Below are 23,695 nucleotides of genomic sequence, written 5' to 3'. Positions count from 1 at the left end.
ACCATGCCTGGTTAGTTTTTGTATTTTTAGTAGAGATGGGGTTTTGCCATGTTGGCCATGCTGATCTCAAACTCCTGACCTCAGGTGATCCCCCTGCCTTGGCCTCCCAAAGTGCTGGGATTACAGGTGTGAGCCACCAAGCCTGACTGGCTTCTAGATTATTTGTTTTTGCTTTTTTTTTCATTACAAGTAGTGCTACATTAAATTTATTTCATATATGTACTTTTACTGTTATAGATTAGATTCCTACATCTGGGATTACAGTCAACAGTTATACGTGTTCAAAATTATAATAGATATTTTGAGATAAGGGTATTATCCAAATGTGGTGTGGAATCCCAGTCTTAAGATTATTTTCATTATTGCTTATATTCTACAGCGTTAGCATGAGATGTATGAGATTTTATCTGAATTTTAAAGCATGCAATTCGTTGTGGAAAGTTATCACTGTGCCTTTAAATATTAAGAGCTAAAACTTGACATTGAACACATTAACATTTGTTTATTTGGGGGAATGGCTTTTCCTTTGTAGATCGCTACTCAAAAAAGTAGGTTGTCTGAAAGTCAAGAAAAAGCTGCGAACCTGAAGAAAGACTTGGCAGAGATGCAGGAATGGATGACCCAGGCTGAGGAAGAATACCTGGAGCGGGATTTTGAGTACAAGTCACCAGAAGAGCTTGAGAGTGCTGTGGAAGAGATGAAGGTGAGGCGGGGACAAGCAGTGCCAACGGACTTCATGCCTCCCTCCTCCCTTTAAAACCAGCCCATCAATCATCTCTCTAGCTGTCAAGCACTATGTGCACATAGCATCTTTCACAGTAGGTTTTTGAATTAAAAAAACATAACAGGGTAGCTGCTCTGATTTTAGCAGGGGAAGAAAGCCAGGAGTCCATGTGTTTGGCTTGGCCCATGAGTTGAGTCCATGAGGGCCCATGAGACAAGCTCTTAAGTTAGACCTTTGGGAGGCTACAGAGAATGACTTAAAAACCTCTGGTAGTGGGCATGAGGAAGAATGATCATGTTTTTTAATTGGGGTAAATACATATAACATTGGTCAGTTTAATTTTTAAGTGCACAATCCAGTGGCATTAATTGCATTCATCACTATTTCCAAAAATTTTCACGAAGAGTTATTTTTTGTAAGGGGAACAAAAGAGACCTCCCAAGTTGTCTGAGGTTTATTCTTACTTTCCTCGTACTAATCTTCCAGTTAATACATATGGCACATGTGAACACCGACGTTTCATTAGAGCAGGTAGGAGTAGCGGTAGGAATGCATCAGGGGAGTTCATATTCGTTGGATCCACTGGATACATTTCCTGTAAACTTGTACTCCTGTGTCGATAGTCTTGAACACTCTCTTTTTATATATAATAAAAGAACTGGGCATCATTCCCAAATTTCTAACGTAGCTTCAACAAGTCAAAGGAGATCGTGTTTTCAAAGCTTTTGTTGCCTGTAAGCTTAAGCAACACAGTGACTAATGTTTTACCTCAAAGTTAACTTGCCTAGAAGTGTAACTCAAGCAAAAATCTGTGCAGATTTTTTTCAAAAAAGGGATTATATGACATTCATACATTATTATATATGAATCAAAGTAAATGACAGGAGACTTGTTGGAAGTTGTTTTTTCACTAAAACATCTTTTTTAGTGTAGCTCTTTTTGAAAGATTTAAAAATACTCAGTACATAAGGTATTTTAAAATAGGCTACCATGTTAAGAATTGTCTCATTTATTATCTTTCTTTACACTATTGGCATTGTAGTTCTGTGGATTTTAAAAGTTGCTATAGATGAGATTTGAGAAAAATGATATTTAAATATTTGATTGGGCAACATTTTATTTATTTTTATTCTTTCAAACAGCCATTAGGACTTACAAAACCACTACACTTAATTACTTTCCCCCAATCTAAGGAAGATCTAACCATTAAGTAGTAGAGAAAAGTAAAGGGGGAAGTGAAAGACTGTTTTATTTTTATTTATTGCCATTAAAAGTAATGGCATAAACCGCAATTACTTTTGCACCAACCTGATAGATTGATTTTCCTGAATGTCAGATTGTTTATCTTAGCACTGAGAAACAGCTGTTTCTGGATCAGATCATCTCAGTCTAACTTTACCATTGAAATGCTATTAATTAGCAGAATGATACATGTACCTATGTTCTAGAATTTTTTAAAAAAGTTTAAATTAGAGAACTTTTGAAGATACTTCTACCATAGTGTACCTCAATTTTTGTGAAAATTTATTTATCACAGTGTAATCTGCTCAGCTCTCCAGTGATAATGAAAATTCACTCACTTAAATTCTGATCTTGGACCCAGACTTTGAAAATACTTCATGTCAGTAAACATACTTTGGATAACTTATGTTAACACTGCTGTTATGAAATGAACACATTTGTGGGGGCTGAGTACATTGGATGCATGAGTGAAATTTCAGAGTTAGCATTCTTATTTCAAAAATACTCACTGGGCTGCGTGCAGTGGCTCATGCCTGTAATCCCAGCACTTTGGGAGGCCGAAGTGGGTGGATCACCTCAGGTGAGGAGTTTGAGACCAGCCCGGCCAACATGGCGAAGACTCGTCTCAACTGAAAAATATGAAAATTAGGTAGGCGTAGTGGTGGGCGCCTGTAATCACAGCTACTCGGGAGGCTGAGGCAGGAGAATTTCTTGAACCGGGAGGCAGAGGTTGCAGTGAGCAAGACTCCATCTCAAAAACAAAAACAAAAACAGAAACAAAAACAAAACCCCACAAAGAACCATTCACTGTTACCTAAATAATGTTCTATTTTGGTAGTTAGAATCATCCAGATGTTTTAACTTTGGTTTAATACTTGAAAAAAAAAAAAAAAAAAAAATTGGTTACTGAGAAAGGGAGATGTTTTTCAAGTTCATCCATCCTTTCTTGGAACAGAGGGCAAAAGAGGATGTGTTGCAGAAGGAGGTGAGAGTGAAGATTCTCAAGGACAACATCAAGTTATTAGCTGCCAAGGTGCCCTCTGGTGGCCAGGAGTTGACGTCTGAGCTGAATGTTGTGCTGGAGAATTACCAACTTCTTTGCAATAGAATTCGAGGAAAGTGCCACACGCTAGAGGTACGTTATTATTATTATTATTTTTTTCAGTGATGTATTTCTGAGATCCAAACTCTGTAATGTTTTCGCCATTTTCAAATCTTGTAGAAAACTTCACTTTTCTTTCAAATTCTGGATCATAAAGGAAAAATAGTTCTTGGGAAATAGTTCAATAAAAATGAAAGAGGGGTTAAAAACAGGAGACTAAAATCTGTCCCTAATTATCAGAAGGTTCTTGGGCAAGTCATTTTATATATTAAAACTTTACTTTTTTTATATGTGCAATCCAGGTTTTCATGTAACAGATTATCTGTAGGGCCTGTTCCAACCCCAAAATTGCAGAGCACATTGCAAGCCTCTCTTTTGTTTTGTTTTGCCTGGTTGAGTACACAGAGAGGAATTATTTTCTTTTGAGTGGTGTCTAAAGTTCAAGAGTCACCTGAAGGAAAAACAGAACTTAAATATGTGACTGTCTTACTGGGTCTTAGATAAAATACCTTTTTTTTCTCCCTGGCCATTGCACGTAAAATGTAGATGAGTCTATGAAATTTTTTTAAACTAAGAGTAAGGTTTTGCTTGTTTGTTTTTATAGTAGTATGACTTTTGTTATTGCTTGTTGGGAGATTTAAGAAGGCTTTCAATTTACAACAATTTAATTTACATTCAGTTTGACGTAAAACAAATATTTGTATTGTGGCAAATCCTGAAATGGTAAAAAATGGCAACTGCAATATTTAACCTAAATTCATTCATTGCTTTGATCATTCATTCATCTGTAAATTCATTCATTGCTTGTTTTAAACCAATTTTGTGCTAAGATAAGTATGTATCATTGAGGCAAGTTAGTAAGAAAGCTACTTGATTCGGGATCTGTCTGCTTCTTAGAAGTGGTCTTCTTTGAGTCATCTTTTCTTTCCCATAAGAAAAGAGGTCGTGCTTGCATCTGAGCAGATTTTTGGTCTGCTTTTTGCTTGTAGAAATCGGGGGACTAGAAACTCTTCTCTTTTATCATAATTCAGTGGTTGGAAAATTATGGCTGAGGATTTTGTTTTGTTTTGTTTTGTTTGAGACAGGGTCTTGCTCTGTCACCTGTGCTGGAGTGCAGTGGTGTGATCACAGCTCACTGTAACCTCAAACTCCTGGGCTCAAGTGACCCTCCTGACCCCGCTTCCTGAGTAGCTATGACTCCAGCCTTGCAATGCCACACCTGGCTAATTATTTTTAATTTTTTTGTAGAGATGGGGGTCTTGTTATGTTGCCCAAGCTGGTCTTGAACTCTTGGGCTCAAGCCATCTTCCTGCCTTGGCGTACCAAAGTCCTGGGATTACAGGCAGGAGCCACTGCACCCGGACTGGCTGAGGGTTTAAATCTAACTTGTAGTTTGTATAAACTATAAGAATAGTTTATACATTTCTCAAGGGTTGTACAACACATACCCCCTCCAAGAAGAATCTGTGATGGGAAGCAAATGTATCCTCCCCAAACCTAAAATATTTACTCTCTGGCCCTTTGTAGAAAAATGTACTGCCCCTTGATCTGATAAGCATACTTCATATGGAGTGTGGACCAGCAGGTGCCTTCACTCATTTATGTAGACCAGCAGATGCCTTCACTCATTCAGTACATTCAAGATGACAAGCCCAGAGGCATTCAGCTGAGTTCTTTCTCCTAAACTTACCACTCAAATAAGTTCCTCTTATGATAAGGGATTATAAATTTATAAATGTATCCACCCACTACACAACCCCTGGGTCCCTGCTCTGGAAACCTTAGAGGGGAATGAGTGATCAAAACCAACATAGTAAGAACAGTGTAACTCTCTTCTTATATTGACATGTCCTCATGAATTTAGAAAAAATTTGGGAAGGCTACATTGCAAACTTTTACATCAGTTAGCTCTGAGTTGGAATTGGGTAGGGCCCAGGAGATTTCAATTTTCTATGAAATTAGTTTTTAAAAATTTACAGTTGGGAGCAATTTTTTCCTGTTGTTCAAAAAACAAATTTTTTTTTTTTTTTTTTGAGACGGAGTTTCACTCTTGTTGCCCAGGCTGGAGGGCAGTGGCATGGCCTGGGCTCACTGCAACCTCCACCTCCCAGGTTCAAGCAATTCTCCTGCCTCAGCCTCCCGAGTAGCTGGGATTACAGGTGCCTGCCACCATGCCCAGCTAATTTTTGTATTTTTAGTAGAGATGGGATTTCACCATGTTGGCCGGGCTGGTCTTGAACTCCTCACCTCAGGTGATCCACCTGCCTTGGCCTCCCAAAATGCTGGGATTACAGGTGTGAACCACTGCACTTGGTCTTTAAGAACAAACTAAATAATGTTTCTCTCCTGTTTTTCCTACTAACTATATAGTTGTATTTTTGACATTTAAATCAGATCGTGGAATTTATTTTAAAGAGTGAGGCAGCCTCTTGCCCACTCTTTGCTCTCCACCCCTCACCAACTGGTCTAACATGATTTTTTGGATTATTTTATTTTATTTTATTTTATTTTATTTATTTTTTTTGAGACAGAGTCTTGCTCTGTTGCCCAGGCTGGAATGCAGTGGTGCAATCTTGACTCACTGCAACCTCCACCTCCCGGGTTCATGCCATCCTCCTGCCTCCTCCCGAGTAGCTGGGACTACAGGTGCCCGCCACCACACCTGGCTAATTTTTTTTGTTTTTGTTTTTTTTTTTTTTTGTATTTTTAGTAGAGATGGGGTTTCACCATGTTAGCCAGGATGGTCTTGATCTCCTGACCTCATGATCTGCCTGCTTTGGCTTCCCAAAGTGCTGGGATTACAGGCGTGAGCCATCACGCCTGGCCGATTTTATTTTATTTTTTTGAAGTTTCAACTCCATTAGTTTCTGAATTCGTAGATATACTCACATCCAGATGAAATTATTAGCGATTAAAGAGAATGTGTAGCACTAGCGATACGATGTGTGAAATGGCTTTTTGTCTAATATAAAATTTTTCATGCTTTAGGAGGTCTGGTCTTGTTGGATTGAGCTGCTTCACTATTTGGATCTTGAAACCACCTGGTTAAACACTTTGGAAGAGCGGATGAAAAGCACAGAGATCCTGCCTGAAAAGACAGATGCTGTCAACGAAGCCCTGGAGGTTGGAACCCGCGATCTCCGTGGCATTTCTCTTTGTTGTGATGAGGCCACACGTGTATTACAATGAGGAATGTAATGCTTTACACAGGCAAATGCATTTGCTTCCTCAGTGGTTTTCAATGTCACTTGCATTTTCTTCCATAGCCTGAAGTGTTTATACGATCATGTGTATTTAGATGATTGGTGACCCACTATATCAGCCTCAAGATGTGGTTAGCTGCTTGACAATTTGTACATTTTAGACATGTTGAAGCACTCTAGTGGTTTTCCAGTTTATTTTACTAGGCCCTGGACAAAGCTCTGCCATATGTTATTAGGACAACTGCTCTCTGGTTTTGTCAACAAGTTATTTTTACTCACTAAACACAGCCCTGACGGTTTACAGGGGCTTCCTGTCTCTTACCTTCAGATGTTAGAAGTTAAAAGACAGTGGTTGAGGCATGGGATCTTGTCATAGAAGCTTGTCTTCAAGCCTGGACTTTGAACTCCTTGAGGCCAAGAAATGTACCCGATGCTTTGTTATTCCTCAGTTCCCAGCACAGTGTGTAGCACACGTTAACTTAATAACCATTTCTTAAATGAAATACAATGCAAAGAGGGTAGGTTTGCTTAACAAAAAAAGAAAAGGGAAGGAGGTAGATATCCTTTTAAAAATGTCATGGTACCATGTGGGAACTGAGTGGACAACTGGATTAAAGGTCAGAAATGAGTAAAATGTGGCACTTACATCCAGGAGATGGATGTTCTGCTAGAGAAAAGATGTCACTTCTCAAATATAGCAGAGTGAGAGACGGAGTGAATGAAAAATATGAAAAACTTAAATTTTTTTTCCTAATATAAGAGCGAATACGTATATATTCTTGAAATATGGAAAATAAAGAAAAGTATAAAGCAAACTCTAAGATAAACATTTTAAAACAGTTTGTAGATTTCTTCCTAATTATTATCTTTTATGTATGCATACTAGAAGGTAGTATATTGGATCAAAGGCTTTGGAGTCTTTTATTTACTTATTTATCTTTTTATTTGAGATGGAATCTTGCCGTGTTGCCCAGGCTGGAGTGCAATTGCATGATTTTGGCTCACTGCAATCTCCACCTCCTGAGTTCAAGCAATTCTCGTGCTTCTGCCTCCTGAGTAGCTGGGATCACAGGCGTGTGCCACCACCCCAGCTAATTTTGTATTTTTAGTAGAGATGGGATTTTACTATGTTGGCCGGGCTGGTTTTGAACTCCTGACATCAGGTGATCCACCCGCCTTGCCCTACCAAAGTGCTAGGATTAGAGGTGTGAGCCATTGCACCTTGCCGGGCTTTGGGGTCTTAAAGGCTTTAGAGCCATGTTGGAATCTTAGCTTTTCTTTTGACTGTGTGTATGTAGGCAAGTAATTTAACCTTTCTGAGCTTCAGTTTTCCAATCTGTAAACTGGGAATGCTATTTAGCCCATATGGTTAATTAGATTTATGTATATAAAAAGTGTGTATATAAAACAATGCCTCTTATTCTGCATATATTGTAGGAAAATGACTACTTATTTTTAGTAATATAATTAATAAAAGTTGAGATAATTTTGCTTGTATAGTACTGTTCTCTGCCTTTGAACTTTGTGTCATATCATGAGCATTTCCCCATATAATTAATAATTACTTTTAACTTTTTGTTATTCATTTATTTATTGTTTAGAGACATAGTCTCGCTCTGTTGCCCAGGCTGGAGTCCACTGCTATGATAGCTCACTGCAGCCTTGAACTTCTGGGCTCAAGTGATCCTCCTGCCTCACCCTCCCATAATTAATAATAGTTGAAATTATTTTTGTGAAATTATATCATCATATATCACTCGTGCTAATTTCTCAATTTTATGCACTTTTTAATCCCATGATGTATATTTTTGTGAATTAGTAATTTACTTAACTTTTGGTCCTGTTCCTTAGGTAGATTTTTAGAAAATAGAATTACTTGTTTAACAAACAGACATTTTGGGAATCCTTGATACCTTTTGCCTTAGTAAATGCATTATTATTTTTTTTTTCCCATCTCCATTCCAGTCTCTGGAATCTGTTCTGCGCCACCCGGCAGATAATCGCACCCAGATTCGAGAGCTTGGCCAGACTCTGATTGATGGGGGGATCCTGGATGATATAATCAGTGAGAAACTGGAGGCTTTCAACAGCCGATATGAAGATCTAAGTCACCTGGTAAGAGTTGGGACATGCATGCTTGTTGATTAGGTATTGATGAAGTGGAGCTGGCCCTAAGCTCCATATCATAGAGCTTTAATGTTGGAAAAATCTTTAATGTTGGTTAAAGTTGGTAACCAATGCTAACAGGGGCATTGAGGGTATTGAAATATTCAGAAAGGAAGAATAGATCTAACACTCTAAGACAGAACTTGATGATTAAAATAATTATTTTTGAGATTACTTCTACTTACAAACTATTTAATTTTCATTAAGGATCATATGATAGCTGTATATGAGAACAACAACTCACACTATCCTAGTAAATATTAGGGCCATGATATTTGACATAAGCTGCTATGAAAGCCATAGTCTCTTAGTTCATATCCAGGTTGTAAGATACATATTCGTATCACAAATTAGAGAAAGAACACTTCTTTTATAGGAAGGTTGGGTGTGAATATTAGGTGCTTCCAAACACATATTAAATAATAACTGTTGATGTTCAGCCGATGAATAACATCAAGCTTAACCCAAAAGTGCTGTAAATAGTAGTTCGATACATATGTACACCTATAGAATTTGTTTTAGGCTTTGGAAAAAAAGAGACTCTGATGTTTATGTATTGATAGACATTTTTCTTATGTTTTATATTCTTATTGGCAGACATTGCTGATTCCTAAAGATGCTTTAAAATTATAATAAATAACACATTTTTATCTTCTGTTTAATGCATCTTACGGGAAACCTTTACATTTTTGTATTTCAACATTATATATAGAAAGAAGTAATAATTAGTAATTCAGCTGCATGGTACATAAGATCTTAGTGGGACATTTTCACTGTTATCATTAGTAATTATTATTTATTTATAAAGAAAGCTAAAGTCTTGGATGAAAGCTTTTATAGTCTTTTCTTAGTGGCCAGAATATATATATTCTGCTATTTATATTTGTGTTGGGCAACTAATGATTCAGTTTCTCCTTTGTGCAGGCAGAGAGCAAGCAGATTTCTTTGGAAAAGCAACTCCAGGTCCTGCGGGAAACTGACCAGATGCTTCAAGTCTTGCAAGAGAGCTTGGGGGAGCTGGACAAACAGCTCACCACGTACCTGACTGACAGGATAGATGCTTTCCAAGTTCCACAGGAAGCTCAGGTATTGCCGTGGATTTGAGGGCTTTTGAACTGTAAAGAGAGCTTATGTAATTGCCTCCTCAACTGTAAGAGAACTCCTCCTGCTATCCAAAACCGAGAGTCAATGGGAAAGATTGACCTTATTACAGGGCAGCATTTGGGTTTTGGAGTTCTCTTACTTTCTATGTGAGACTCTGGCAAAAGTCTTATATAGTTTATTTTATTTATTTATTTATTTGAGACAGAGTCTCACTATGTCACCCAGGCTGGAGTGCAGTGGCGTGATCTTGGCTCACTGCAACCTCTGCCTCCTGGGTTCAAGTGACTCTCCTGCCTCAGCCTCCCGAATAACTGGGACTACAAGCATGCGCCACCACACCCGGCTAATTTTTTGTATTTTTAGTAGAGACGGGGTTTTGCCATGTTGGCCAGGCTGGTCTTGAACTCCTGACTTCAAGTGATCTGCCTGCCTCGGCCTCCCAATAATTTTTGTATTTTTAGTAGAGACGGGGTTTTGTCATATTGTCCAGGCTAGTCTCAAACTCCTGACCTTAGGTGATCCATCTTCCTTGGCCTCCCAAAATGCTGGGATTACAGGCGTGAGCCACTGTGCCTGGCTGAAAAGTCCTGTATATTTTAAATTGTAGTTTTCTTAGCTGTGAAGTTGGGACAATTCCTTCCTTATAAATAAGTTGCGAACATTAAAAACGACAAATGCAAAGACCTTTAGCATGTGCGTCATGTACAATAGTCATACCATGCAGTGGGCCATATTATTATTATTATAATACAAAAACTTATTATTATTATTTTTTAGATGGGTTCTCACTCTGTTGCCCAGGCTGGAGTGCAGTGGCGTGATCTTGGCTCACTGCAAACTCTGCCCCACGGGTTCAAGCAATTCTCCTGCCTCAGCCTCCCAAGTAGCTGGGACCTCATAGGCGCCCACCACCGTGCCCGGCTAATTTTTGTATTTTTAGTAGAGATGGGGTTTCACCATCTTGGCCAGGCTGGTCTTGAACTCCTGACCTCGTGATCCACCCGCCTCGGCCTCCCAAAGTGCTGGGATTACAGGCGTGATCCCACTGCACCCGGCCTACAAAAACTTATTAAAGCTTCTGTGGAGGTCAACATTATGTAAAATACAATATCATGTATTACACAACGATATAGAACTTTTGTATTGTCTCTTTTTATACTTAAGAAAAAAAAAAAAAGGACATCCTCTCCCCTTTCCTATCTCTTTTTAGAAAATCCAAGCAGAGATCTCAGCTCATGAGCTAACCCTAGAGGAGTTGAGAAGAAATGTGCGTTCTCAGCCTCTGACCTCCCCAGAGAGTAGGACTGCCAGAGGAGGAAGTCAGATGGATGTGCTACAGGTAAAGAGGGCGAGGAGCTTCCTTTTACTTTTCAACATGTTGGGAATTTTTTTTTTAAAAAGAGAAAGAATTGATTACTTGGGCACCGTTGGTATTCTTTGTGATGTAAACCATGGGATGGGAGAGATGTGTTGAAGGCTGCATCCTAGGGCAGCAGAAACAAATTGTTGCATGGGTGGAAAAATACTGAATCTGATTTTGATAGTTGAGATGAGAAACAAGAGAGTGAGCCAGTTTTAGAAGTTAGCTTTATATACACTTTTTCTTTAATGCAGAGCCTCTGTCAGTATTGTGTGGCTGATGCTGTGGGCAGACTGAGCATGAATTGGATGCAGCATCATTTAGTTCTTTCATGATTGATGTGACATTAACTTTCACTCTGAACTTGTGATGAAGGGCATTTTGAGTTCTAGGTTCCTGAACTATCTTTTTGAACATGAAGTTTTAATTCCAGTGAGGCCAGCTTTATCTAAATTTCTTATCCAAATCTATTACTTCTGAGATTGAGACACTGAGTGTTATGGTTTTTGACACTGGGCTATGCAGTTCACTTAGGCAATAGGGTACCCTCACCAAGTTTCATTAGGATTTTTTTTTGGGGTCATATTTCTGAATTCTTTTTTGGTACTTTATGGTACAAAATTTTAGTAGTATGTGTCATGCTCATGATGAGAGAGATAATCATCCTGATGGGAATTGCATATTTTCATTTCTGCAAATAGAGGAAACTCCGAGAGGTGTCCACAAAGTTCCAGCTTTTCCAGAAGCCTGCTAACTTCGAGCAGCGCATGCTGGACTGCAAGCGTGTGCTGGATGGCGTGAAAGCAGAACTTCATGTTCTGAATGTGAAGGACGTAGACCCTGACGTCATACAGACGCACCTGGACAAGTGTATGGTGAGGCTTTTGGGTGATTGACACATCCAGTGGCTTTTTCAGCAGCTGTTATGGCTTGGTCTAGCAAGTACATGCCTAGTGTGTCCAATGATCACTAGTCTACAGTGTGCTAAACATAAGGATTGGTGATGGAAAACATGTTAAAAAATAAGAAGTGTGGTCTTTTCCCTCCAAAGAAATTAGAAGAAATAAGAGAGATAGCTAAGGAAACTAGAATAGACATGTATATAACGTGATGACAAACAAAAACCAAAACAAAAGAAACACGTCTTAATCACCGTATGAAGTTAGGAAGGCTTCAGCAAAATGTGACTAATAAGCAAAGTTTTCAAGGATAAATTTGAGTTAGCTAGAAGAACCATACTTAGAATGGATATCATAAAAATTCCATTTTCTAGGAAAATAAAAGTTTAAATGGAAATTTAAACCTTAAGATAGGAAAGAAGAAACGATATATAAGACCTTATTACTTTTTTAGTCTTGAACTTTATAATTCAATTGAATAGAAATTTAAAAATAATGTAGCTAAGGGACACAATCTTAGAATTAGTGTTCCGCTTGAGAATCACAGAACTTAAGATGAGACTCTTTAGGATAAGAGAGGTATAGGGGCAGTTCTTTGTGCTTTTCAAAACAAAGGATAAATTTTAATATATATGTGCGTGTATATAAGTATTTATTTGATTATTGTGACATAATGGTAATCAGAGAAAGTGCTGTCCTTGACTTCATGGAACATAGTTCAGGGGTCTGTTATATGACAGCATCCTATGAGATGTTGAGATGATGATGTACAGTGTCAAGCTGTTTAGAATAAAGCTTTTTGGTTTCAAGTAACTAGGATGAAGACAGCTCTGAATTTGACCTACAGAACTCCGATTTCTTTTTTTATATTTAAATTTATTTTTATTTTTAATTTTTGAAGACTTTTAGGTTCAAGAATACATGTGCACATTTGATACATGGATATATTGTATGATGCTGAGGTTTGGGCTTCGACTGAACCCATCACCCAAATAATAAATGTAGTACCCAATTGGTAGTTTTTCAGCTCTTGCCCCTTTCCTCCTTCCCTCCTTTTGGAGTCCCAGTGTCTTTGCTTTCCATCTTTATGTGCATGTGTGCCCATTGTTTAACTCCCACTTATAAGTGAGAACATGTAGTATTTGGTTTTCTGTTCCTGCATTAATTTACTTAGGATAATGGCCTTGAGCTGCATTCATGCTGCTGCAAAGGACATGATTTCATTTTTTATGGCTGTGTAGTGTTCCATGGTGTATTTGTACCACGTTTTCTTTATCCATTCCCCCATTGATGGGCACCTAGATTGATGACATGTCTTTGCTATTGTGTGTAGTGGTGTGATAAACACGGGAGCGCTTTTTTGTAGAACGATTATCCTCCTTTACATATATACCCAGTAATAGGATTTCTCGGTTAAATAATAATTCTATGTTTAGTTCTTTGAGATATTTCCAAACTGCTTTCCCTAGGGGCTGAACTGATTTACAATCCTACCAACAGTGTATAGTGTTCCCTTTTCTCTGCAGCGTTGCCAGCATCTGTTGTTTTTTGACTGTTTAATAATGGTCATTCAGACTGGTGTGAGTTAGTATCTTATTGTGGTTTTGATTTGCATCAGAAATCTGTTTACTTATAGTCATATACATCTTGATATATCGAGTTTTGTATTTTTTTATTATACAAATAATATATGCTCATTGTGGTAGACTTAGTACTTCCGAGAAATAGAAATAAATGTTAATAATTTCAAATCCAACAGACAGCAGTAGCCGGTGTTGGCTTTTTTTAGTCATAACATGCAAGATTTTTTTAAAATGTAATTTTAATTGTGATAAACATTCTGTTTTTAGTCCTAATGTTTTCCCATTTTATGTAGGAAAAATATTTATATTATCAAGTACTTTCATAAACATTTAAAACATTTGTCTGAGACTTCAAAAGAATGAGCATAAACTCTATTAGTTTATTTTCTTGTTAGATTTGAAGAAGTTATTACAAGCCTGATTTCATTTGACTCGACCTTCAGACCAAATCTGAGAAAGATGATGGCTTTTGATCGCCATAGTTAGGTCTTAGCTGTCAATCTATGTAAGCTGTGTTCTGACATGATGCCAGTTGGCAAGTTGTCACCACAGTGTGTAATTTGTCTTTTTCTTTGTTTGTTTTAAAGAAACTGTATAAAACTTTGAGTGAAGTCAAACTTGAAGTGGAAACTGTAATTAAAACAGGAAGACATATTGTCCAGAAACAGCAAACAGACAACCCAAAAGGGATGGATGAGCAGCTGACTTCCCTGAAGGTCCTTTACAATGATCTGGGCGCACAGGTGAGGAGAGCAGCCCTACAACTCATCCCGCTCTCTCTCTCTCTCGCTCAATCTCTCTCTCTCTCTCGTTCTTTCTCATGTATTTTTAAATTTCACTTTTTGGAAAATGCATGTTTGAAAATTATGAGATTCATACGTGTTTTCAATTTATTGTAATAAGTTTTGTTATATTTCTTTAAATGTATGTGCTAATATTACAGTAATTCATAGTTACACAGAAATTTATTTTTGGCTAGGCACAGTGGCTCATGCCTGTAATCCCAGGTCTTTGGGAGGCTGAGACGGGTAATGGCTTGAGCCCAGGGGTTTGAGACCAGCCTGGGCAACATGATGAAACCTTGTCTCTACAAAAAAATACAAATGAAAACCTCCAAAAACAAAACAAATTTCCAAAAAAAAAAAAAAAAAATTAGCCATGGTGGTGCATATCTGTAGTCCTAGCTACCTGGGAGGCTGAGGTGGGAGGGTTGCTTGAACCTGGGAGGCAGAGGTTGCAGTGAGCTGAGATCACACCACTACACTCCAGCCTAGGCAACAGAGTGAGACACTGTTTCAAAAAAAATTTATTTTTAATATTTAATTCAGGCTAATATTTATACTTTCAATGGCTACTGATATTCCATAAGTTATTCTAAGGAAACTACAAGTAATATATGTTCATTGTGGTAGACTTAATACTTCAGAGAAGTACAAGGGAAAAAATAAATGTTAATAATTCCAAATTTCAATGGATAGCAGTAGCTGGTGTTGGCTTTTTTCTAGTCATAACATGTAAGATTTTTCTAAGTGTAATTTTAATTGTGAGAAACATTCTGTTTTTAGTCCTGATGTTTTCCCATTTCATGTAGGAAAAATGGGAAATAATAATACCTGTAAAAACTCAAGTCGTTGGTCCTTACATTTCTAAATTGAGTAGTTTACCGAGAAATGTTAAAACATCAGGGCTCTAGTAAATAACCAGTGGCAAAAAGTTCACATTAATCTACCAGGATTTGAAATCCTGCCAAGAAATATCTCTAATTTGGGCATTTTAGTGAATCCATGCAGGAGTTGTTGAGCATTTACTGTGAGTGACTGAATCTTTGCCCTGAAACCAGGAGAGCATAGAATGTGTGGAAGTGTGAAACCTTAATAGGTAATATTGAAAACCCATGTTTGGTAGTATTTTGGATCTTCTTTCAGTTAGGAAATATTAACTACTTCCAGTTGAGGTAATATTGAAGTTTCTACATAAGCCCAGAGAAAAACAGCTTAAATTTTGTTTTCAGTTGAAATCAGAATGACCAGTTTATACTTTTTCTGGGTGATTTTGATCTCACTTCTGCAAGCTTAGATTGTTGATGTGATACATTTTGATGCGTTACATGTCTGGAACATATACCTTAGACCTTCTTTTTGGAATTATACAGCTGGTTATTCATTAAATATTATTATATTTATTCACTGACTGGGCATTTTATGAATGGAATGATATTGCTGGTTTTTGCACTAATTCTCCAATTGTGACTATAATTTTAATATTAATTAATTTTGTCATTTAAAGTTTCACTCAATCGAGATTTTACTCTGTGTCAGGAATTATACAAGGAGACAGTGGTGAGGAAAGATATAAATTATCTCTTTGTCTAATGTAACTTAGGGTAGTGAAAGAGGAAAACATTGAGTACTTACATGAAATGATGTCACATTATCAGTCTGAAGAGTTATGAAGAATGTACATGGTTCTTTAAGTGTATAGGTAAAAGGGGGTTTCACCCAGTCGTGTGTTAGGAAGGCTTCCCTGAGGAGGTGATGCAAAAGCTGAGATCTGAAGTCTGGGTATGAGTAACCTGGGTGAAACCAGAGGAGATTTCGAGACTGATAAAACAGTATATATAAAGGCTCTAAGGCAGAAGGCAGTGTGGTACATTTATGTGGCTAGAGCAGAGGGAGCCAGTGTGGGGAACATGGTGCTAGGGAGACAGGATTAGATGAAATCCTGCCAATGTCAATCTTGTGTTACGGATTAAAATCTGTGTCTTAAGCAGTTATTGCACAGGTTTTAGTAGGCAAATCACATACTCAGATATGTCTTTTAAAGGATTACTCACTGCATTTTTGGAAGAGGAATTGGAGAGAGGCTGGAGTGGATGTGAGGAGACTAGTTAGGAAGTCATTGTTGTACTCTTGGTGAGAGATGGTCGTACCTTGAACTAGGATGGACAGTGGAGATGGAGTGAGTGAATTGATTTCAGACATATGTAGGAAGTAAAATCAATAGGACTTGGTCCAGGAGGAGAGATGAAGGATGACTCCTGGGTTTCTGGCTTGATGATGTGGATGGTGTGGCCACTGAGATGGGTGCTATAAGAAAAGATAGAGGTCCGGGTGTGGTGGCTCATGCCTGTAATCTTTGCACTTTCGGAGGCCAAGTTGGTGGATCACCTGAGGTCAGGAGTTTGAGACCAGCCTGGCCAACATGGCAAAAACCTGTTGCTACTCAAAAAAAAAAAAAAAAAAAAAAAAAAAATTAGCTGAGTGTGGTGGCATGTGCCTGTAATCCCAGCTACCTGGGAGGCTGAGGCAGGAGAATCACTTGAACCTGGGAGGCCGAGGTTGCAGTGAGTCGAGATTGTGCCACTGCACTCCAGCTTGAGCAACAAGAGTGAAAACTCTGTCTCAAAAAAAGAAAAAAAAGGTAGAAGCATGCAGAAATCACAGGTATGTATTGGACATGTTGACATTTTAAGAACCTTTGAGAATGTTAATTGGAAATGTTGGGTACTCACATGATTATTTGGGTCTGGAGAATATATCTGGACTGAAGAGGTGGATTTTATGAGTCATCTGCATAGAGGTAGTAATAAAAGTAATCGGGGATGATAGATTTCCTAGGAACAGGATATAGTGAAAGAAGAGGGCCCTCAACCAAGTCTTAAGAATTACATCATTTAGTAAGAAATCTGAGGAAGATGTGCTTGCAAAAGAAACTAATATAAGTAGCAAGAAGTGGTAGGGACACAGGTGAGTACTAGGTCTGGAAAGCCAGGGGAAGATAGTATTTTGAGAATGAGTGTATTTACCTGTTTTGGATATTACTGAAAGTTAAATATGATGTCCAGGTAAACATATTCATTAGATCAGTTGCCACTGGGGTTATTATTGAACTTAGCAAGGGCAATGTCTGGGAGTGATGGGGGTAGAAGCCAGAATGGCATGGCTCAATCCAAAGATTGTATCACCCTGGCCTTGGCCTTAAACGCTTTAAGTTTCATTTTCATTATCCATAAAGTAGAAAGAGGCTTTGTGAATTTTTATTGCATACATGTGTAAGATTCCTTAGCACAACACGGAAGCTGTATTAAGAGCTTGGTAAATGTTAGTTAAGTTCATTTGTTTTCTGTCAACAACAATAAGAGCAAAATAATAATAAGGTTTAGGTTGTATAGTCATGTACTGCATTTTAAGTTAAAGTGGTTAATTATAAAACATGTAATTGCGAAAATGGTGCTATTTTCCCATCAAGTTACTATAATACAGTATTTTTCCTTCATGGAGAGGATTCTAAGATATCTTCTGTTCAAAATTATAATAGATACTAGTGATTTTTTAACTTTATTTTCTGCTCTTTTATGTGTGTTTTTCTCGCTTAATACTCATAACAATCTTTTTTTTTTGAGACAGGCTCTTGCTCTGTTGCCCAGGCTGGAGTGCAGTGGCAGGATCATGGCTCACTGCCGCCCCAGCCTCCTGGGCTCAAGTGATTCTCCCACCTCAGCCTACTGACCAGCTGAAACTACAGGCACGCACCACCACACTGGCTAATTTTTTGTATTTTTTGTAGAGATGAGGTCTTGTCATGTTTCCTAGGCTGGTCTCAAACTCTTGGACTCAAGAGATTTGCCTGCCTCGGCCTCCCAAAGTGCTGGGATTATAGGCATGAGCCACTGTGCCCAGCCTCATACCAATCTTTTGAGGGCTATACCTCTGCCAGTGTCACTTAGGAAATTAATGATAGAGCTAAGATGAAAACCCAGGATTGCCTGGCACTTAACCACTATGGTATATTGCCTCCTTGCAGAAATGCAAGCTTAGAGGATTCTAAGGTGCTACAGACAAAGGTTATGTATGTCTTGGGGGTTATATATGAATCAGTTTGGATCTTTAGTTAACATTCTGATTCATTCTCCTTTATGTTCATTCCCATCTCAGTTTCAGTCTCTCCCTGTCTCTCTCTCCATCTCAGGTGACAGAAGGAAAACAGGATCTGGAAAGAGCATCACAGTTGGCCCGGAAAATGAAGAAAGAGGCTGCTTCTCTCTCTGAATGGCTTTCTGCTACTGAAACTGAATTGGTACAGAAGTCCACTTCAGAACGTCTGCTTGGTGACTTGGATACAGAAATTTCCTGGGCTAAAGTAAGTTGTAGTTCAGACGACACACCAGCATGATGCCAGTGTAACATGGCATTTGTTCTGGGCGACCTGGTTGGATACCATGTCCCTCCATTTCATATTAAATCTAGCCTTTTCTTTTTTGCATTGTTTTTCCACTTCTCTGTCCTAAGAAAAAATATTTAAAAACAATGATTATATTTTATTTTCTTTATAATTTCTACTTTTAGATTAAGGGGTACACGTATAGGTTTGTTACATGGATATATTGTGTGATGCTGAGGTTTGGGGTATGAATGATCCCATCACCCAGGTAGTAAGCATAGTACCCACTAGGTAGTTTTTCAGCTCATGCCTCCCTCTGTTTCTCGCCCCTCTACTAGTCCCCAATGTTTATCGTTCCCCTTCTTTATGGCCTTGTGTACCCAATGTTTAGCTCCCACTAGTAAGCGAGAAAATGTGGTGATTAGTTTCCCATTCCTGCATTAATTCACTTAGGCTAATGGCCTTCAGCTGCATCCATGTTGCTGCAAAGGACATGATTTCATTCTTTTTTATGGTTGTATAGTATTCCATGGTGTATATGTATCACATTTTCTTTATCCAGTCCACCATTGATGGGCACCTAGGTTGATGACATGTCCTTGCTGTTGTGAATAGTGCTGATGAACATATGAGTGCATGTGTCTTTTTGGTAGAACAGTTTATTTTCCTTTGCCTATATACCCAGTAATCAGACTTCTGGGTCAGTAATCAGAATTCTGTTTGAAGTTCTTTGAGAAATTTCTAAACTGCTTTCCACAGAGGCTGAACTAATTTACATTCCCACCAACAGTATAAAAGTGTTCCTTGGCTGGGCACGGTGGTTCACGCCTGTAATCCCAGCACTTTGGGAGGCCGAGGCAGGTGGACCACGAGGTCAGGAGATCGAGACCATCCTGGCTAACATGGTGAAACCCTGTCTCTACTAAAAATACAAAAAATTAGCCGGGCGAGGTGGCGGGCACCTGTAGTCCCAGCTATGCGGGAGGCTGAGGCAGGAGAATGGTGTGAACCCTGGGGGGGCGGAGCCTGCAGTGAGCCGAGATCACGCCACTGCACTCTAGCCTAGGCGACAGCAAGACTCCGTCTCAAAAAAAAAAAAGTGTTCCTTTTTCTCTGCAACCTTGCCAACATCTGTTATTTTTTGACTTTTTAATAATAGCCATTCTGAATGGTGTGAGATGGTATTTCATTGTGGTTTCAATTTGCATTTCTCTAATGTTAGTGATGTTGAGCATTTTTTCATGTGTTGTTGGCTGCTAGTATGTCTTTTGTAAAGTGTCCATTTTCTTTGCCCACTTTTTAATGAGGTTATTTGTAAAACAGCTCTTTTAATAAGATATTTTTATCTTGATTCCAAAAGCATTACATTCATGGATCATCAAGGCCTTTATAGGTATTATGTTTATATAGTACTTAAAAGCCTAATTCACCATCTTCAAAATCAATGACACATATTTACAGAGTATTTACAAAGAATTGTGCTAAGTTTACTTCCTCTTTAATAACATTTTAAAACCAATAACTAATCTTTCTATTGCAAACTTACAGATGTAAAGAACATAGGAATAGAGTTTTAAAAAATCAATACAAGAGTTTTCTTTAACCCTGTACTTTGAAATCACAGATTAGAAAGTTGATTTGCTGGTTCTGGCTTCTGCAGTAGACAAAGAATTGAATGGAACACGAGTAGTTCTTTTAACAAGGCATTCTGTTTTCCTAAATCTCTTTCCTGAGAAAGAAGCAAGTATACTAGTGGGAAGTGCTGAATATAAATGATCAATACTGTGACTGATGTTTATATAAAGCCACAAGTATCAGTTTGACACCCTCTACAGCTCTACATGTTTGCTGTGGGCCTTGAGGAGAAGGTGCTGAGAGGTTGTGGGGCGACGCAACTCCTGCTTACTTTGAATGTTCTGTGGAGATGACAGCTGGGAGAAAGTTAAGATAGTAGACACTGGAAAGACTATTCTCAGTTTAGAAAAAAGCTCATGAAAAGCGTGATCATGCCATGAGCTGTGTGAGTGTAAAGCAAGTGAAGAAAGGAATGTATGAGGGAAATGAACATTGCAAGTCATCAGTGTATTGTGGATGAATGCAAAACAAAGACACCAAACTTTATTTTTGTTAAATTTAAGTTTTTCAAGGACATATTATCTTCCTTGTGCAGTATACTTTGAAAATCATTACTTTTTTTTATTAGTAACATAAGTAATAGGAGCTGTTTGAATGAAATTTGCGTAGTGTAATACAAAAAAACAGGAGCAAAAATCACCTATAATCAAACAATACTGTTATTTTTTCATTTTTTTGGGCACATTTCGATGTGCACATGCAAAAGCATATATTTAAAAATAGATTTTGTTGTAACTAGTATTTATTGACCTTCTTTTAAAAACTTACATCTTTAGCATTTTTCTTTACCTATACTTGTTTTTGTATAGCATATTAGAGATATGCATAGTATTTCATTCTTAATTTTTTTATTTTCTCATTTCTCTATTCATGTCCATTTAAATTATTACGATTTTCACTATTACAGATAATGCTGTGGTGAATATACTAAACCATATCATACATTCATAATTATTTCCTGAGGATAAATTCTTAACCCTAAAAGTATCGATCAAGGGACAGGAATATATCCATTTTAAGTCTTATACATATTATGCAATTGTCCTTCAGAAATAGTGCACCCACCACATGCGAATGAGAATTTCTACTTGACATCATGTTTCAGTTATTTAATTAGAACATTTTTGACGAGTTTATAGGTCTTCTATAGCACTGTTAAAAATACTGCTTTTTCCTCTAATTCTGGCCATTTTTTATCACCAAATTGGTCTTTTAATTTGGAGCTTTTTATCTCTTCTGATTATCAATGCTTAGTGAGTTGTGTTTGATTTCAAACAAATTTTTTTATTACTGTAGCTTCCTTTTTTGTTTTTTTAAGTTTTTTTTTGAAAAAAGTAAACCCTTCTGAATATTTTTTAATAAACAAAATCCATCTTTTTCTTCATTATTTCTGCCTTTAGTGCTTAGAAAGACCACCTCCACTCCAGGTTCATTTAATTATTTACTTATTTTTTCTACTAGCTTTTTTTTTTAATTGTTATACTTTAAGTTCTGGGATACATGTGCGGAACGTGTAGGTTTGTTACGTAGGTATACATATGCCATGGTCATTTCCCACACTCATCAACCTGTCATCTACATTGGGTATTTCTCCTAATGCTATCCCTCCCCTAGACCCCCACCCCGCAACAGGCCTCAGTGTGTGATGTTCCCTTCCCTGTGTCCATGTGTTCTCATTGTTCAACTCCCACTTATGAGTGAGAACATGTGGCGTTTGGTTTTCTGTTCCTGTGTTAGCGTACTGAGAATGATAGTTTCCAACTTCATCCAGGTCCCTGCAAAGGACATGAACTCACATTTTTAATAGCTACGTAATATTCCATGGTATATATGTGCCACATTTTCTTTATCCAGTCTAACATTGATGGGCATTTGGGTTGATTCCAAGTCTTTGCTATTGTGAATAGTGCTGCAATAAACATACGTGGGCATGTCTTTAGAGTAGAATGATTTATAATCCTTTGAGTGTATACCCAGTAATGGGATTTCTGGGTCAAATGATATTTCTGGTTCTAGATCCTTGAGGAATCACCTCTTCCACAATGGTTGAACTAATGTACACTCCCACCAACAGTGTAAAAGTGTTCTATTTCTCCACATCCTCTCCAGCATCTGTTGTTTCCTGACTTTTTAATAATCGCCATTCTACCTGGTGTGAGATGGTATCTCATTGTGGTTTTGAATTGCATTTCTCTAATGACCAGTGATGATGAGCTTTTTTTCATGTTTGTTGGCCACATAAATGTCTTCTTTTGAGAAGTGCCTGTTCATATCCTTCACCTACTATTTGATGGAGTTGTTTGTTTTTTCTTGTAAATTCGTTTAAGTTCCTTGTAGATTCAGGATATTAGCTCTTTGTCAGATGGATAGATTGCAAAAACTTTCTCCCAGTCTCTAGGTTACCTGTTCACTATGATGGTACTTTCTTTTGCTCTGCAGAAGCTCTTTAGTTTATAGATCTTATTTGTCAATTCTGGCTTTTTTTGCCATTGCTTTTGGTGTTTTAATCAAGAAGTCTTTGCACATGCCAGTGTCCTGAATGGTATTGCCTAGGTTTTCTTCTAGGGTTTTTATGGTTTTAGGTCTTATGTTTAAGTCTTTAATCCGTCTCGAGTTAATTTTTGGATAAGGTGTAAGGAAGGGGTCCAGTTTCAGTTTTTTGCGTATGGCTAGCCTGTTTTCCCAACACCATTTATTAAATAGGGAATCCTTTCCCCATTGCTTGTTTTTGTCAGGTTTGTCAAAGATCAGTTAGTTATAGATGTGTGGTGTTATTTGTGAGGCCTCTGTTCTGTTCCATTGGTCTATATATCTGTTTTGGTACCAGTACCATGCTGTTTTGGTTACTGTAGCCTGATAGTGTAGTTTGAAGTCAGGTGGATGCCTCCAGCTTTGTTCTTTTTGCTTAGGATTTTCTTGGCTATATGGGCTCTTTTTGGTTCCGTATGAAATTTAAAGTGTTTTTTTTCTAATTCTCTGAAGAAAGTCAATGGTAGTTTGAGGGGAATAGCATTGAATTTAAAAATTACTTTGAGCAGTATGGCCATTTTCACGATATTGATTCTTCCTATCCGTGAGCATGGAATGTTTTTCCATTTATTTGTGTCCTCTCTTATTTCCTTGAGCAGTGGTTTGTAGTTCTCCTTGAAGAGGTCCTTCACATCCCTTGTAAGTTGTATTCCTAGCTATTTAATTCTCTTTGTAGCAACTGTGAATGAGAGTTCACTCATGATTTGGCTCTCTATTATTGTGTATAGGAATGCTTGTGATTTTTGCACATTGATTTTGTATCCTGAGACTTTGCTGAAATTGCTTATCAGCCTAAGGAGTTTTTGGGCTGAGACTATAGAGTTTTCTAAATATACAATTATGTCATCTGCAAACAGAGACAATTTGACTTCTTCTCTTCCTATTTGAATACGCTTTATTTCTTTCTCTTGCCTGATTGCCCTGGCCAGAACTTCCAATACTATGTTCAATAGCAGTGGTGAGAGAGGGCATCCTTGTCTTGTGCCGG

At 37.9% G+C, this 23,695-nt stretch overlaps 1 protein-coding gene across 5 annotated transcripts in view; it reads left to right on the top strand.

The window, feature by feature from the left end:
* Positions 1-23,695, top strand: part of LOC116463116 (utrophin-like) — a 572,404-nt gene that overhangs the window by 194,850 nt on the left and 353,859 nt on the right. For all 5 annotated transcript variants that reach the window (XM_058434468.1, XM_032146075.2, XM_058434467.1 and 2 more), the window contains 9 exons: positions 533-703; positions 2,922-3,101; positions 6,057-6,191; positions 8,237-8,386; positions 9,362-9,523; positions 10,752-10,880; positions 11,603-11,776; positions 13,971-14,126; positions 18,352-18,522. In XM_058434468.1, the coding sequence (XP_058290451.1) occupies positions 533-703; positions 2,922-3,101; positions 6,057-6,191; positions 8,237-8,386; positions 9,362-9,523; positions 10,752-10,880; positions 11,603-11,776; positions 13,971-14,126; positions 18,352-18,522 (1,428 nt within the window). The remainder of the gene's footprint in view (positions 1-532; positions 704-2,921; positions 3,102-6,056; positions 6,192-8,236; positions 8,387-9,361; positions 9,524-10,751; positions 10,881-11,602; positions 11,777-13,970; positions 14,127-18,351; positions 18,523-23,695) is intronic.

The sequence above is a fragment of the Hylobates moloch genome, unplaced genomic scaffold (genome assembly GCF_009828535.3).
Source record: "Hylobates moloch isolate HMO894 unplaced genomic scaffold, HMol_V3 SCAFFOLD_26, whole genome shotgun sequence".
Taxonomy (NCBI): domain Eukaryota; kingdom Metazoa; phylum Chordata; class Mammalia; order Primates; family Hylobatidae; genus Hylobates; species Hylobates moloch.
The sequence above is the reverse complement of the archived record's forward strand: the minus strand, read 5'-3'. Positions and strand labels throughout refer to the sequence as shown.